This window comes from Netta rufina (genome assembly GCF_964035555.1).
Source record: "Netta rufina genome assembly, chromosome: 26".
In the NCBI taxonomy this organism is placed as follows: domain Eukaryota; kingdom Metazoa; phylum Chordata; class Aves; order Anseriformes; family Anatidae; genus Netta; species Netta rufina.
In genome coordinates this window covers 5,008,958-5,022,362 of record NC_140150.1, presented here as the reverse complement: position 1 = coordinate 5,022,362, position 13,405 = coordinate 5,008,958, and the positions used below count along the sequence as shown (strand labels likewise).

The window sequence follows — 13,405 nt, the reverse complement described above, 5'->3', positions numbered from 1 at the left end:
AAGGGGACAGAGAGGGGATTCCTACAGCAGGTGCCAACCCCAGCCCCCTGAGAGGTGCCGACCCCTGTCCGGGAACCCTTGGGGGACCCCAGGGAGCTCTGGGGGTGCACCCAAGCAGATGGCGCTGCTGCTTCGTGCGCGGCTCCGGCTGCCGAAGGCTGTCGAAGCAACCGGTTTCCTGAAACCGGATTCTCAGCGTTGACAGAGCAGCCTCTGCCACCGCCGCCCGTAGCCATGGACCTGCGAGCGGAGCTGCTCAAGTCCATCTGGTACGCCTTCACCGCCCTGGACGTGGAGAAGAGCGGCAAGGTGTCCAAATCCCAGCTCAAGGTGAGTCCCCAAGGGTGCTGGTGGGGGAACCGGGGGGCTCGGGGCGCTGCTTGCCCCCGGTCAGGGCTCGCGGGTGGGCTGCGAGGTTGTGGGGTGGCTGCGGGGATGCTCCAGGGCTGCCACCGGGGAATTGCTGAGCGTGGAGGGGGACGAGCCCCTGCTGTCGCCTCCACAATTCGTGCCCAGGTTTAGTGAGGTTCCCCGTCCCTGCCTCACCTCCATTTTAAACATTAAAAAAAAAAAGGTGGGGAGAAGTAGGAGAGAGTTAATCCTCCGGTGTATTTTTTTGGGGAAAAATACATAAAACAAGTGGAAATCTATTTTTTTGGGGGGGATGTTTTTAGTTTCTTACACTTTTAAGACCCAGCTACCAGCCCAAATGCGGTTTTTATTTTCTTGCTTGCACCCACACCCGCGTTTCTGCTTCCTGTTCAACCCCAGGGCTGGAAGGTAAAGGGAGCCCGCTGTAAAAACTACAACTCCTCAGTGGCCAGCCCAAAAATAACGCACCATTTTTTAAAAAACTCTGATTTCCCCTTCCCCCTGTGCTCTCCGCAGCTCTTCACAGGGCTCCCAAGCTCAGCCCTTCATCGGCACCCTCGAGGCTTTAAAAACCTTTATTTGTCTGCCTCCAGGACTGGGTCTGGTCGAATCCACCAGGTTCTGCCGCTGCTACAGTAATAGTTAATTTATTTTTTTTCTATTCAGTAACGCTGGAAGCCCTTTTGTATCGCTGCTTAAAAGTCTAATCCTGCTTCTTAGCCTGGCACCGGGGTTGGAAATGCTGGTTGGAGCAGGGGGGGTGGAAGGCCGGGGAAGGACCTGAGCTAGAAACATGCAAAACCCGGTAAAACGTTGCGTCAGGAGCACTTGGCAGCTGCCACGAGCCCGTGAGATGTGTTGTGAAACTCTGCCACGAAACCTCTTGTCCTCCTTTTCCTTCTACTTTCGAGGGCTTCCCCCGGGACAGGCTGCAGGGAGGTGCTGGGGTCAGGGAGGGGGGGGGCATATTTGGGTGGAAAATGGGATTTTTTTGTCTGAAGGGGTCTGGAGGAGCCGGGCTTCTGCAGCTGCTTCCCAGAAACTCCCTGCAGGTGTGCTGAGCGTCAGGGCCCCTCGGCGCCTTCGTGCTCGGGGGGCTGAGGCTGCACGTGGCAGGACAGGAGGAGAAAAGCACCCACGTGGCAACAGGAGCACGGCCTGGATTCGGCCTGAAGGCTCCCCAGGGCTGGATTTGTGATTTTATTTTTTTTTAAATAAGATACCTGAAGCTGTAGAAATATCTGACGAAATTCAGGAAAATGCCAAAATAGAGCGGAGCTGGGCTGCTGGCTCTGCTGGGGAACTTCTCCCCGGGCTTTTGGTGCTGAGCACAGCACCGGACACCCTCCTGGCCCTGCCGTGCACACCTGGCTCCAAAAGGGCTGACGGCAGCACAAGGTTAACGTGCAACGCTCGTCCTGCGTGGTCTGCGATGCTGAAACCACAAACACCCTGCTTTAAGGGCAGTTTCCTAGAGAGTTTGTGCAGGGAGGCTGCCGAGGGGCACAGGATGCTGAGTGCAGCATCTCCCCGGTGACTTTACCCAGTGCAATGTTTCAGAGCAGAAGGCAGATTCACCCTCATTGTTCCACCGCCTCCAGCCCTGCAACAGGAGCTCTGGCAGCTTGGGGCATGGCACAGGCTCTGCGCTGCCGCACGCGGGGTGTCCGGCTGTGCTCCTTGCACTGTGAATCCCAATTCTGGACAGCTCTCCACCTGCGAGGCCTCATTTCCAGCGCTCACTGCTGCCAAACCCTGCCTGTGCTCGCGAGGTTGAGCTCTGCCCGGCCTACGCAAGGCAGCGTCTCTGCTTGTAGGGTCAGCGGTGAAGCAGCCCAGGCCCTGTAGGGCGATGGTTTGAGCTCCGGGCCCTCGCAGGGCTCCTCGTGCATGGTGCGAGGGGGTGGCATGGGGCTACGCTCTGCCCCCCCAACCCCATCGTGGTCCTGAGGAGGGTGGGAGAGCTGCTGGTGTTCACCGAGTTCTTGCAGCTCCCGAAACAAAGGCCCAGTTTAGCCCCAAAAGCTGGATTTTACCGGGGGATTACAGGAAAGCCGGTGGGAGCTGGGTGTTCCGCTCTTGAGCCAGTTGCATAAGTAAATTTAGCAGCGTTTCAAAGCTGGGTGGCAGAGCTGTGGGAAGCTGCTGGGTTCAGCAGTTGAGTTCTTTGCATGTACCCTCCTATGCAAGTGAGCGCGTGCATATGTATGCGCTCTGTAGGTGTGTATCTCGCACAGGAAGGAAAGACAGTCTTGTGGTTAAGAGCTCCGAGCCGAAAGATATCGGGTGTTTCTGCTCCCAGCGCGGGCACGCACTGGGCCTGGTCCCCGAGGAGGTTTTATCCTCTCCGTGCCATCGCAGCCCCGCTGGCGGAGCTGGAGGAGCCGGTCCCGGGGCCTCGGGGTGTCGCTGGCTCTGGAGCTGAGCGTGCAGGGGCTGTGCCCGTCCTGGCACTTCTCGCTCCTCTGCTCGCGGTCCCATCCTCGTGGCACAGGGAGGGGAGAGGAGCAAGAGGAGCCCTCTGTGCGCTCCCAGGGCTGGGTTTCCTGAGGCTGCTCACTGGAAGCTGCCTTTAGCTCTGCCGGGGCTGGAAGCCTGGTGGGAAGCTTTGAAAACCCTGATTTGGGGCTGTTTTGATAGGGTTTGGTCACTCTCCGGGCTTCTCATCCCTAGGAACCGTGGCTGGAAACGCAGAGGTGGTGCTGGTGGTCCCAAGGGTGCCCGGGCTGCGTGTCGGGGTGGGACAGGGTGCAAGCAGCAGGGGGGTGGCTCTTGCTCTCTTTTGGAGCCCGTGATCCACGCAGGTCTCCGGGAATCGCTGAAGCCTTGGGGGGCCGGGCTCGCTCACCGCAGCCAGTTACAGACCCCTGGGGGCAGGAAGGAGGCGCCTGGCTGGGACCGAAAGCTCCCTGTGCTCGCTGAAAGCTTCTTGAATGCACAAAGGGCTCTTGGCACAGGCTGGCACCAGCAGTTGAGCCAGCGCGAGGGCTGGGAGCAGCTCCTCTGTGTGTGCACGGGGGGAAATCAGAGCTCAGGAGCCCACGGGGCAGGGCTTGAACCACAGGGGTTTGGCTGACGGGGCAGCGAGGTGGGGGGACCCCTCTCGTGTCCCTCTTGCTGCAGAAATTGGGCAGCTGAAGGTGCCTGGCTGCAGGGAGGCATCTCCCCCGGGGCATCGCTCCCTGCAGCCCCCTTTGGGGATGCTCCAGTTTTGGCAGAGGGGCCGGTTTGCTCTCATGTGGGGAAACTGAGGCAGCAGCGAGGCTTCCTGCATGGTGCCAGAGGTCCCACAGGGGCTGGAGGGGTTTGTGCTCGACGCGCCGAGCCGGGCTCCAACCCCAAAGGTCACCCCCAGCCCTGGCATCTCCCACGGGGGCGAAGAAAAGGGGCAGCCATTCTCCTGCCGCGTTACGTATTCCACCCCCGGCTGCGGCTGGCGTCAGCAGCGGCCACGGGGCTGGGGGAGAAAAGGGTGGAGGGAGGCGTCCGGGGCTGCAGGGGGGGGGGACGTGGGGTGCCCGCGGTGCTGGGCTGACCGGGGCCGTCCCCTCCGCCCCTACACGTCGTGGTGGAAAGGCTGCGTCAGCAAACCTGCATCATGGGCTGGCCTTCGATGTTCAGAGCATCCTCACCCTTCTCTTTCCCCCCACACCCACTTTTTTTGCCTTGTTTCAGCACTGGGGGGGTGTTTTCCTCTGTCTCAATGGGGTTGGGGCAGCCCCAGCCCCACATATTTGCAGTGAGCCCAAGCAGGGTTTTCCTGCCCCCTTCTTGTATTTTGGGTGACTGCTCTGCGGTGTGGGGGGGACGCACAGAGGGAGTCAGGGGGGCTGGCCAGGGCTGGGTGCACACCTGAGACCTCTGGGGGTTTTGGGGTTCTTTTGGGGTTCTGGGACACAGTAGCACCCCCGTGGCTCAGCACCAGGAAACAATTCCTCTCCCCCTTGTGTTTTCCCAGAGCAGGATCCTCTCTGGGTCTCATCCACCCCATTCCTGTGCTGTCGGGGCAGGAGCTGGAGCAGCGCTCAGTGGGACGGGGGCTTTGGAGGGGACATGGGCAAAGGAGAGGGGACCAGGAGGGGACGAGGCCCCGTGTGGGAAGGGGAGGGCGAGGCGCGATCCCCTGCGCTCAGTCTGGATTCCCAGTGCTTCCACCCCTCCCCACCCCTGTGTGGACCCCGGAGCTGTGCCGAACCCCAAAAGAAGTGCTCGGGGCTACGGCCTGCGCGGTGCCTGAGCGCCGGGTGGAGCCCTGCTGATAGCATCTGGCCAGAGGGTGAAAAAGGGAGAGAAAATCTGGTCGAGCGAGAACCGAGAACCCTCTCCAGCTTCAGCAGCCGGCATGGCCCCTGGCGGGTCCTCTCCTTCTGGGAGGAGATCTCCAGCCCCACGAGGAGAGGAGCAGGGACACCGTGTGCCCGGGCACCGTCTCCTCCAGCCCCAACCCTTGCCACAAGCTTTTTGTGTAAATCCCAACGCAAGGGGAGGCCGCCAGCTTTTGGGCCTCTCCTTCCAGCATCTCCTGCTCACCGGTGGTTGAAGGAGGGCAGACGGCGTCGCGCCACCAGCCGGAGGCGTTGGTGCTCCCGGGCAGCCTTCCCCCTGGGCTTTCCAGCACAGAAAGTCGGGATTTCCAGTTGGGACTGCCAGCACATGGGAAATTTGGGCAAAACGTGCTTCATTTGGGGGATTTGGACAAAACCCAGATGGACGGCACCGCTGGTGGTGATGGTGTGTCTCCAGATCACCGTCGTCTGCTTTCACTGCAAACAAAGCCTGGTCTTAATTTCTTCCAAACCTTTTCTTGTTTTCATTTTTGCATCTTCTCGTGACACGCTTACAGAAAGCAGCTGCTGCTGCCAGGTTGCAACACGGCAGCCGGCTTGGGTGCGTTCTTTATTTATTTTTTCAAGAGATCGCTAAGGGCAGCTGCCAAACTGCATGGCTCGGGGCGCCTTATCATCCCTGCGAGATCAAAGCGTGTCCTGTTTGCTCTGTAATATTTGAAACAGCCCGATTTAAAAAAAAAAAAAAAAAAAAGTCCTCCGTGTACCAAGAAAGGAATGAAATGAATGCCAGACAATCCTCGCTTCCACGTGAATTCTTTGCTGTTTCCAGATGATTATTTGAGGTCGATATTCGGGGATTTCCTGCTGCCAGGCCCAAGCCTGGGTGATGCTGGGGGGCTGGGGTGGCAGCGGGGGGCTCAGTGCCAGGGGGGTGGGAGCTCGTAGGGCTGGAGCCTGACCCCATCCCCTCTCCCTTGTGCTCGGCCAGGTGCTGTCCCACAACCTGTACACGGTGCTGTGCATCCCCCACGACCCCGTGGCGCTGGAAGAGCATTTCCGAGATGACGACGACGGGCCGGTGTCCAGCCAGGGCTACATGCCCTACCTCAACAAGTACATCCTGGACAAGGTGAGCCCCCGGCCCCTCTCCCCGGGACCCCCCTGTGACCACGGTGCCTGCTCTGCTCCCGCATCTCGTAGCTGTCCCACATCTCCTGTCCCCTCTGCTCCCAGTGTGCAGGGCACGGCGTGCTGGGATGGGCGGCAGGAGGATTCCGAGCACTCAGATGAAGGCCAAAATGAGCCTCGTTGGCAAGGCTCGAGCCAGCCTCCCCCTTTCCCTCTGGCCTCTGGATGAGGCGCAGCTGCGTCAGCATTTCCTAAAGGGCTCGGAGGGGGTCCTGGCGGCCTCTCCCAGCCCGTTTTTCCTCTCCACCCCTGTTAAGATTTGAGGCACGACCTCTCGGCCGCTTGGCGGAGGAGGAGGAGGCTGGGGGAGGCCGGGGCGCTGGGGCAGGGCAGAGGTTGGGGTGGGAGGTGGGTGGGTTTCGCTCTTTTTCCGTGGCTCAAAGGCACCTTTGTTCCACGCGGTGCACCACGGCGGCACGGTGCTCGTTTCCTCCGGGCATACGAGGAGAGGAAAAACGACTGACAGCTTTCTTCCACTGTGTGCTGTCAAGGCGCTGGGGGCCCGGAGCGGGGTGCCGGCACCCTTCCCTCCCCTGCTGCCTCCCCAAAGGGCTGAGATGGGTTTTTGGCTGCCGCTGGTGCTCCGGTGCCGCTCCCTGCTGGGTGCTGGCTGAGCCCCGGGGATGCTGGCATCGACCCCGGGTATCGGGATATAGGGATCAGCTCTGCTCTGAGCAGGGACAGAGCCAAGCCCAAGCCTGCTGCCCCGGGGAGGGCACCAGGGGCTGATCCCGCTCGGCACAGCCCCATCTTCCTGCTGCAGAGCGGCCCAAACCCTTGCAGTTTCCCATGTGGTTCTCTGGGACATGACCTTCAAACCCCCTTCTCCTTTCACTAATAAAATCCCAGAGGCAGCCTGCGCAGGGGAAGTGGTTTTTCCTAGTAAGAGGGGCTTTTAGCTCTTCCTGGTACCCAGGACCCAAAGGTTCTTCTCTGGCTCTGCTGCTGCAGATTGTGGTTTGTGCTCATGCTAGCCACGTGGTAGGGCTCTGGGAAAGCGCAGGGACAGAGTGGGACAGGCCGGTCTGGTCCCTGCCACCCCCTACCAGGGTGGCACAGCCTCTAAAACCAGCAGTAATACCTCAGGTCCAGCCCTCAGGAAGCCTTTTGGTGGCCACAGAAGCTTGTGAGCAGGCAGCAGGGCTGATGGAGGTGTTTTCCCTACCACCGGTGCTGCCTGCTTGCCTTTTTGCCGTCACTTCCCTTTGCCGAGCCCCTATTCCTCTTTTTTGGTCAAATGGGATAAAGAGAGTGACCCAAAGCCCTGCAGGCATTTGCAGTGAGGGCTTGGGGAGAGCCCAGCGGTGCTGGATGTGCTTTGCCGTGTGCTTTCTGCTGGTGCCCCACAGCCCCAGGTGCCGTGCTGTGGTGCCCAGGCACCACAGCGATCCCGGAGCACTTTCTCTGCTGCTCAGCATGCCCAAAACTGCCTGTGCAAGGGATCCCGTGCTTGGTGGCCTTGCACCAAGAGTTAGTGCTCAGCAGTGATGGTCGCATCCCATCCTCTGCTGCATGGACAAATCAGTCGGTGCCGGCAGGGACAGGAGGTCTCTGGTGTGGAGCTTCTGCCCTCCCTCCAGCATCTCCCCCTGGAAGCCCCCTCGCAGTCCTTCACCAGCCTGGCTCCTGTCTGCAGGTGGAGGAAGGTGCTTTTGTCAAAGAAAACTTCGACGAGCTTTGCTGGACTCTGACGGCGAAGAAAAATTACAAGCCTGACAGGAACGGGAACAGCATCATATCCCACCAGGACGCCTTCAAGCTCTGGTGTCTCTTCAACTTTCTGTCTGAAGACAAATACCCTCTCGTCATGGTGCCGGACGAGGTAGGAGCCAGCTGCCTCTCCCCGGGCTCGGTTTTGGGCTGCCATGTCCCGCTATCGCTTCCTGGCACATCCTTCCTCCGTCTGCCTCATCACATCCTGCAATGTGGGGGGGGAGAGAGGGCAGGGGGGGAGGAAGAGCCGTGCCCACGAAAAGCGGGGTGGGCTGAGGGCTGGGGGGAAACCTCTGAAATGCTGGAGCCTCCAGAGCATAGATGGCTCGGAGGACAAGGAAAGGGCTGGTCTGTGTTGGTTTTGGGGTGAGACAGCCATTTGGCCTGTTGTTAAATGAACGGGGCAGGTTTTGGAGCAGCAACCAAGCTCGGCTCCTGCCGGGGCTGGTCTTGAAGCCCTCGCAACAGGCCAGGAATCCCCCAGAGGTTGAGTTGGGCAGGGACCTGGAAGATTCCTCCTGATTTTTATAGGGATGAAAGAGAAGATGATGAGAAACCCTTTAAACCTGCTGTTATCAGGGGGTGCTCCTTGTGAAGCAGGCAGTGTCGGAGCAGACCCCGCTGGCACCGAGAGCTCAGCCCCTGCCCAGCACCTGAGGGGCACGCAGCCGGGCTGCTCGGCGAGGGGCAGGCAGTAATCTCCAAATTCCAGGCAGCATTTAGGTTTTCCCTTCTCTGGGGCCCAAATGAAAGCCCCACGAGAAGGTTCCAGATGCCGGGAGGAGGGACGGGGTCAAAAGCCATCAGCGGCCTCGCCGGGCCCTGCTGCAGCAGTCAGGGACAGGCAGGCGGCTGCCACCTGCTTGGGCACCATCTCCCCCTTGATATCAGCCCCCCCACACCCCTCCTATGAAGAAGAAAAAAAAAAAAGTAAACCCAAACAAACAGAGAACCCACCACCACCAAAAAAAAAGAAAAAAAAAAGAAAAGCAAAGCAACGCAGCGCTGCGCAGATGTACGAGGGCAACCGCACTTCCTGCTCCCCAGGAGAGGTGTTTCCTGTTCCCCAGACCATGACAACATGAATCATCCTTCTGCTGACAGGGCTGGGCCTGAGAAAAAGAAAAAAAAAAGATATTGTCCTAGAAAAAATATAATTAATTTCTCCTAGATAGATGATGAGGAGAGGGAAGTCCTCTCAGATGAGGAAGGGCTCCCAGCGCCTGGAGGGGGCTGTAGGAGAGGTGGGGTCATAGAGACAAGGGGAAATGTCCTTCAGGACGTTTAAAGGAAAAGAGAGGAGATCTAGGTCAGGTATTAGGAAGAAATTCTTCACTGTGAGGGTGGCAAGGCCCTGGCACGGGAGCTGGGGGTGCCCTAGGCCAGGCTGGGGAGGCTGGGGGCTGCCCGGGCCTGGTGTTCGTGTCCTCTGTGGGACCTCATCCCCTGCTCCAGCCCGAGGTTCTCACAGTTTCAGCTGGAAACCAGAGGTGGTGCTGAGGTCAGGGCCATGGTCTGAGCCGCCTGCCTTGTGGGTTGGGTGGGGGACAGCAGCGCTGGGCCGATCTCCCCGAGGCACTTGACTTCTGCGGTGCTTTCTCTCTCTTCAAAGAAGCCGAAAGCATCTAGTGCTTGCGGCCAAAACGAAGAACCTCCCAGGGCTAATTGAGCTTTAACTCAAAATCAATGTCCTGAGCCTGGAAGAGCTTGGCCATTGCCCTTAACCCTTGTGAGGGGTGGTATCTTTGTGTTAAGGCACAGAAAGGGACATGGTCTTAGTTCCTCCAGCACGGGTTTCCTTGCTCCAAGTCGGCGGCTGTGGGGTGGGAACGGCTCTCGCTCCTCCCCGACGCTGCTCTCCCCGTCCCTGCAGGTGGAGTACCTGCTGAAGAAGATCTGCACGGCCATGAACGTGGAGCTGAACTCCTGCGAGCTGGACGATTACCTCTCCCAGGAGCCGCAGGGGCAGGGCGGCCTGACGGTCTGGCAGTTCCTGGACATGGTGAACTCGGGGCGGCTCCTGCGGGGCATCGAGCAGGAGGCCATCAGCATGGCCGTGGAGGAGGTGTACCAGGAGGTGATCGAGGACGTGCTCAAGCAGGCAAGGAGCCCACGTGTCCTGGGGCAAAACCTCTCTCTGGGGGGTGTTTCTGGTTTTCTCCCGGCCCTCAAGGGCATGGTTATGGTGTTGTTGTACCACCACCCATCCTTCCCCTGCCCCGTTGTTGATCCCCGTGTCTCCTGGGCGCAGGGCTACCTGTGGAAGAAGGGCCAGTTGAGGAGGAACTGGTCAGAGCGGTGGTTCATGCTGAAGCCCAGCGTCCTGTCCTACTACATGAGCGAGGAGCGGAAGGAGAAGAAGGGGAGCATCGCGTTGGACCAGCACTGCTGCGTGGAGGTACAGCCTGGGCCGTGGCTTGCGGCAGGGATAACACGTCCTGCATGGGTTTATCTCAGTCCTCATCCCGCTGGTTGTCCCCTCACCCTGTGCTGACACCGTGCTGTGTTCTCTCCCTGCAGGTGCTGCCCGACCGGGATGGGAAGAGGTGCATGTTCTGCGTGAAGACCTCCTCCCGCACGTATGAGATGAGCGCCTCCGACACCCGGCAGCGCCAGGAGTGGACGCTAGGTCCGTGTCCCCGTGCCCCCTCCGTGTCCCCTCCCCAGCACCCCTATGGCCCTACTAACATCCTCCTTCCCTCCCCAGCCATCCAGACCGCTATCCGGCTGCAGGCCGAAGGCAAGAAGTCCCTGCACAAAGACCTGAAGCAGAAGCGACGGGAGCAGCGGGAGCAACGGGAGCAGCGGAAGGCGGCCAAGGAGGAGGAGACGCAGCGGCTCAAGCAGCTCCAAGAGGAGAAGGAGAGGAAGCTGCAGGAGCTGGAGCTGCTGAAGGAGGCCCAGCGGCAGGCGGAGATACTCCTGCAGGAGGAGGAGCAGCGGCGGAGGCAGCAGCACGAGGAGATGCAGAGGACGCTGGAGATCCAGCTGCGGGAGGCCGAGCAGGTGGGTGCATCCTCGTGGCAGGTCCTGCTGCGGGGCTGCATCGCTCGTGGGATGACCGCTGCCTTCCCCATCCCTTGGCTATGTTACCTGGGGGGCTGGAGGAGCTGAGCATGTCCTCTTCTTGCAATAACACTGCTGGTAACCAACACCTCTGGGCTCCTGTGGTAGTGTGGGACCTGGGGACAAGGGATGGAGGGGTCAGTGCATGAGGTACCCAAGGAGCAGGAGCTGAGGACAACGTGCTCCGGGGTGTGTGAAGCTGACAGGCTTCAGTGCTGTCCAGGGAGCCCACTTCTGACCTTGCAGACGATGCTCTGGAGCTCTCTCCATGGGCTCTCCGTGGTGTGGGGGACATCTGGCCCCATCCACCCAGGGGTGCAGGGCCAGAGCCCACGCTGACAGCTCCTCTCCCCGCCGCAGGCACGCGCCTCCATGCAGGCGGAGATGGTCCTGAAGGAGGCAGAGGCAGAGCGTCAGCGCAAGCGCATCACGGAGCTGGAGGAGATGCAGGAGCGTCTCCAGGAGGCCCTGCAACAGGAGGTGAAGGCTCGGCACGACGAGGAGTCTGTGAGATACGCGCAGGCCAGGTAGGACCAGAGCATCCCTGGCTCTCCTTGACCAGGGAAGCGCTGGGCATAGGGCTGTCAGACACACTCCTCGGGGTGATGCCATGGCCTTGTCTGCTCCCTGGGGAACCAGCGTGTGTCTGTGACCGCCCGTGATGGCAGCAGGGCTGGGGGAAGCTGGTGGATGAAGTGGCAGAAGGATGTCCTCACCTCTTGCGCTTTCTTGACAGGCTACTGGCTGAGGAAGAGGAGAAGCTGAAACAGCTGATGAAGTTGAAGGAGGAGCAGGAAGAATACATCATCAAAACTCAGCTGGAGAAGCAGGTCCTCAAGCAGGAGATGGAGAACAAGAACAAGTGTCTGGAAGAGGCCCAGAAGCAGCTGGAGGAAGTGAGAGTGAACAGGCAGCGGGTGGACCAAGACGTCATGGTGAGCATCACCTTGGTGACACTTCCCATCGCGCTACGAGCACCGGGGGACTTCCTGGCCTTCCTCTGAGACACCTCCATGCTGGGGAGAACCTGGGGACTTTGGGGACCCACTGACACGTACCCTGCTGAGCCAGGCTGGATTTAGGGCATTACATTAGCTGCAGCAAGGAAAGCAGCCCAGAGATTTGCCTGGGAAGGGATGTCTGCCCTGCGAGGCACATCCCGTGCTCCTGGTAGAGCCATGCCAGGCTCAGCGCTCAGCTTGCGAAGCCAGCGAAGTGGGGAGGAGGCTGTGGCCACTTTGCCCCCATTTTGCTGCGCTGGCAGATGCTATTAGGAGAAGTCTGCTGACGGGGCAGGCGCTGGAGAAACCACCAGGCTGGCACTTCCTCACCCTGCGGCTCTGGGTTTTTCTGATCCATGCCAGGGGCTGATTTGGTGGCTGAAGTGACACAAGGGTGTCCTGCTGGGGGGACAGCACTAGTGTTGTATATAAACCTACAGAGGCTCAGTGCTCTCCTCCATCTCCCTGCAGGCGGCCCAGAGGAAGCTGCGGCAGGCCAGCACCAATGTCAAGCACTGGAACGTGCAGATGAACCGACTGATGCACCCTATCGAGCCGGGAGGTAGGAGACCTTCCCCCGGGGCATGCAACTCCGTGCTGCTGCCAGTTCTCCTGCCCTGACCCCCTCTTTGGGATCCTCAAAGAAGCACAGTCACCTCTGGCAATGAGACCTTTTCCCCTTTTCCTTCACCATGAGGTAAATTTGGACCCCAGGTAAACAATCTGCTTTTTCTGTCTGTCCCCAGACAAGCGCACAAACGTGAGCGGAGGCGGCTTCGCTGGCTACCATCCCCTCCTGTGCCGGAGAGATTCCTCCCTCAAACTCAAGCAGAAGGTGGAAGAGAAAGGCAGCGACCCCGTGAGGGACGGCAGCAAGGAAAACGTGAGCAACGGTGGGAACAGAGGCCCGCCACCACCTTCGGATGTGGACCCCATGGCCACGGAGCCCTCCAACTAGCCCCACGGGATGGCAGAGCCCAGCAGGGAGCCGCAGGGCCCAGCACGGCCCTCTGAGCACACCTGGTCGCTGTGTGGAGACCAGTGGAGACTAGCACAGAGCCTCTAAGTGACTACACGCAGGGCAGAGACGCTCCCCTTCTCTTCAGGGATGCGCTGCAGCCACGGCGGGCCAGGAGCTCAGGCAGCCCAACGTGGGGAGAAGGCAGCGGGGCCGTTTCCTCCGGGCTGCCCAGGTGTGGGGGCTCAACGCGCCTCCCTGCATGCTGGACTCTGGTTTCAACACTGCCTCAAAGCACCACCACGGGTCTGGATCACACAGTCCAGGATTCCCCCTTGATTTCTCCTGGCAATGCCTGCTGTGTTGTCTGCTGCGCCCCTGCAAAGGGGATCCCAGAGCAGCCTTTATGGACCGAGCAGTGACTTCTCCTCCCTCACAATGGGCATTTTCGGCCCTGACCAGGTGGACCAGGATGTCCTGAACTAACACGTGCATTCCCTGAAGGGGGTTGTTAGTCACTGGAGTCACGTAGATGGTAGTACAAACCAACAAGTAATAAAGCTTTTGGAGCCCCTGGCCCGTAGACCTCATTCCCTGCAAATCTGTGGCCCTGCAGGCACCCGATTTTCTTCATGTGCAGGGCAGGGTCTGGATATCCACTGCAGAAAATTAAAGAAATTAAAAAGGAATCAGACACAACCAGTGAAAAGAGGTCCCAGTGGATTTTGGTTTAGTCTGTGGAGGGCCAAGAATGGCAAGGGGGTATCTTCTGGGAGGGCCAATACCTCGTTACTTCAATTAAGTGCTTGTATGGGGAG

General features: G+C 59.7%; 1 protein-coding gene across 1 annotated transcript; it reads left to right on the top strand.

Moving 5' to 3' along the window:
• Positions 1 to 115: 115 nt before the first annotated feature.
• DEF6 (DEF6 guanine nucleotide exchange factor) lies at positions 116 to 13,065 on the top strand. The gene is given in 12 exon segments (XM_084301789.1): positions 116 to 136; positions 139 to 330; positions 5,650 to 5,790; positions 7,486 to 7,671; positions 9,436 to 9,663; positions 9,814 to 9,960; positions 10,083 to 10,191; positions 10,270 to 10,568; positions 10,989 to 11,155; positions 11,365 to 11,563; positions 12,101 to 12,191; positions 12,376 to 13,065. Coding segments are annotated over 12 exon segments (1,989 nt in total). The 5' UTR covers positions 116 to 118; the 3' UTR covers positions 12,588 to 13,065.
• The last annotated feature ends 340 nt before the right edge of the window (positions 13,066 to 13,405 follow it).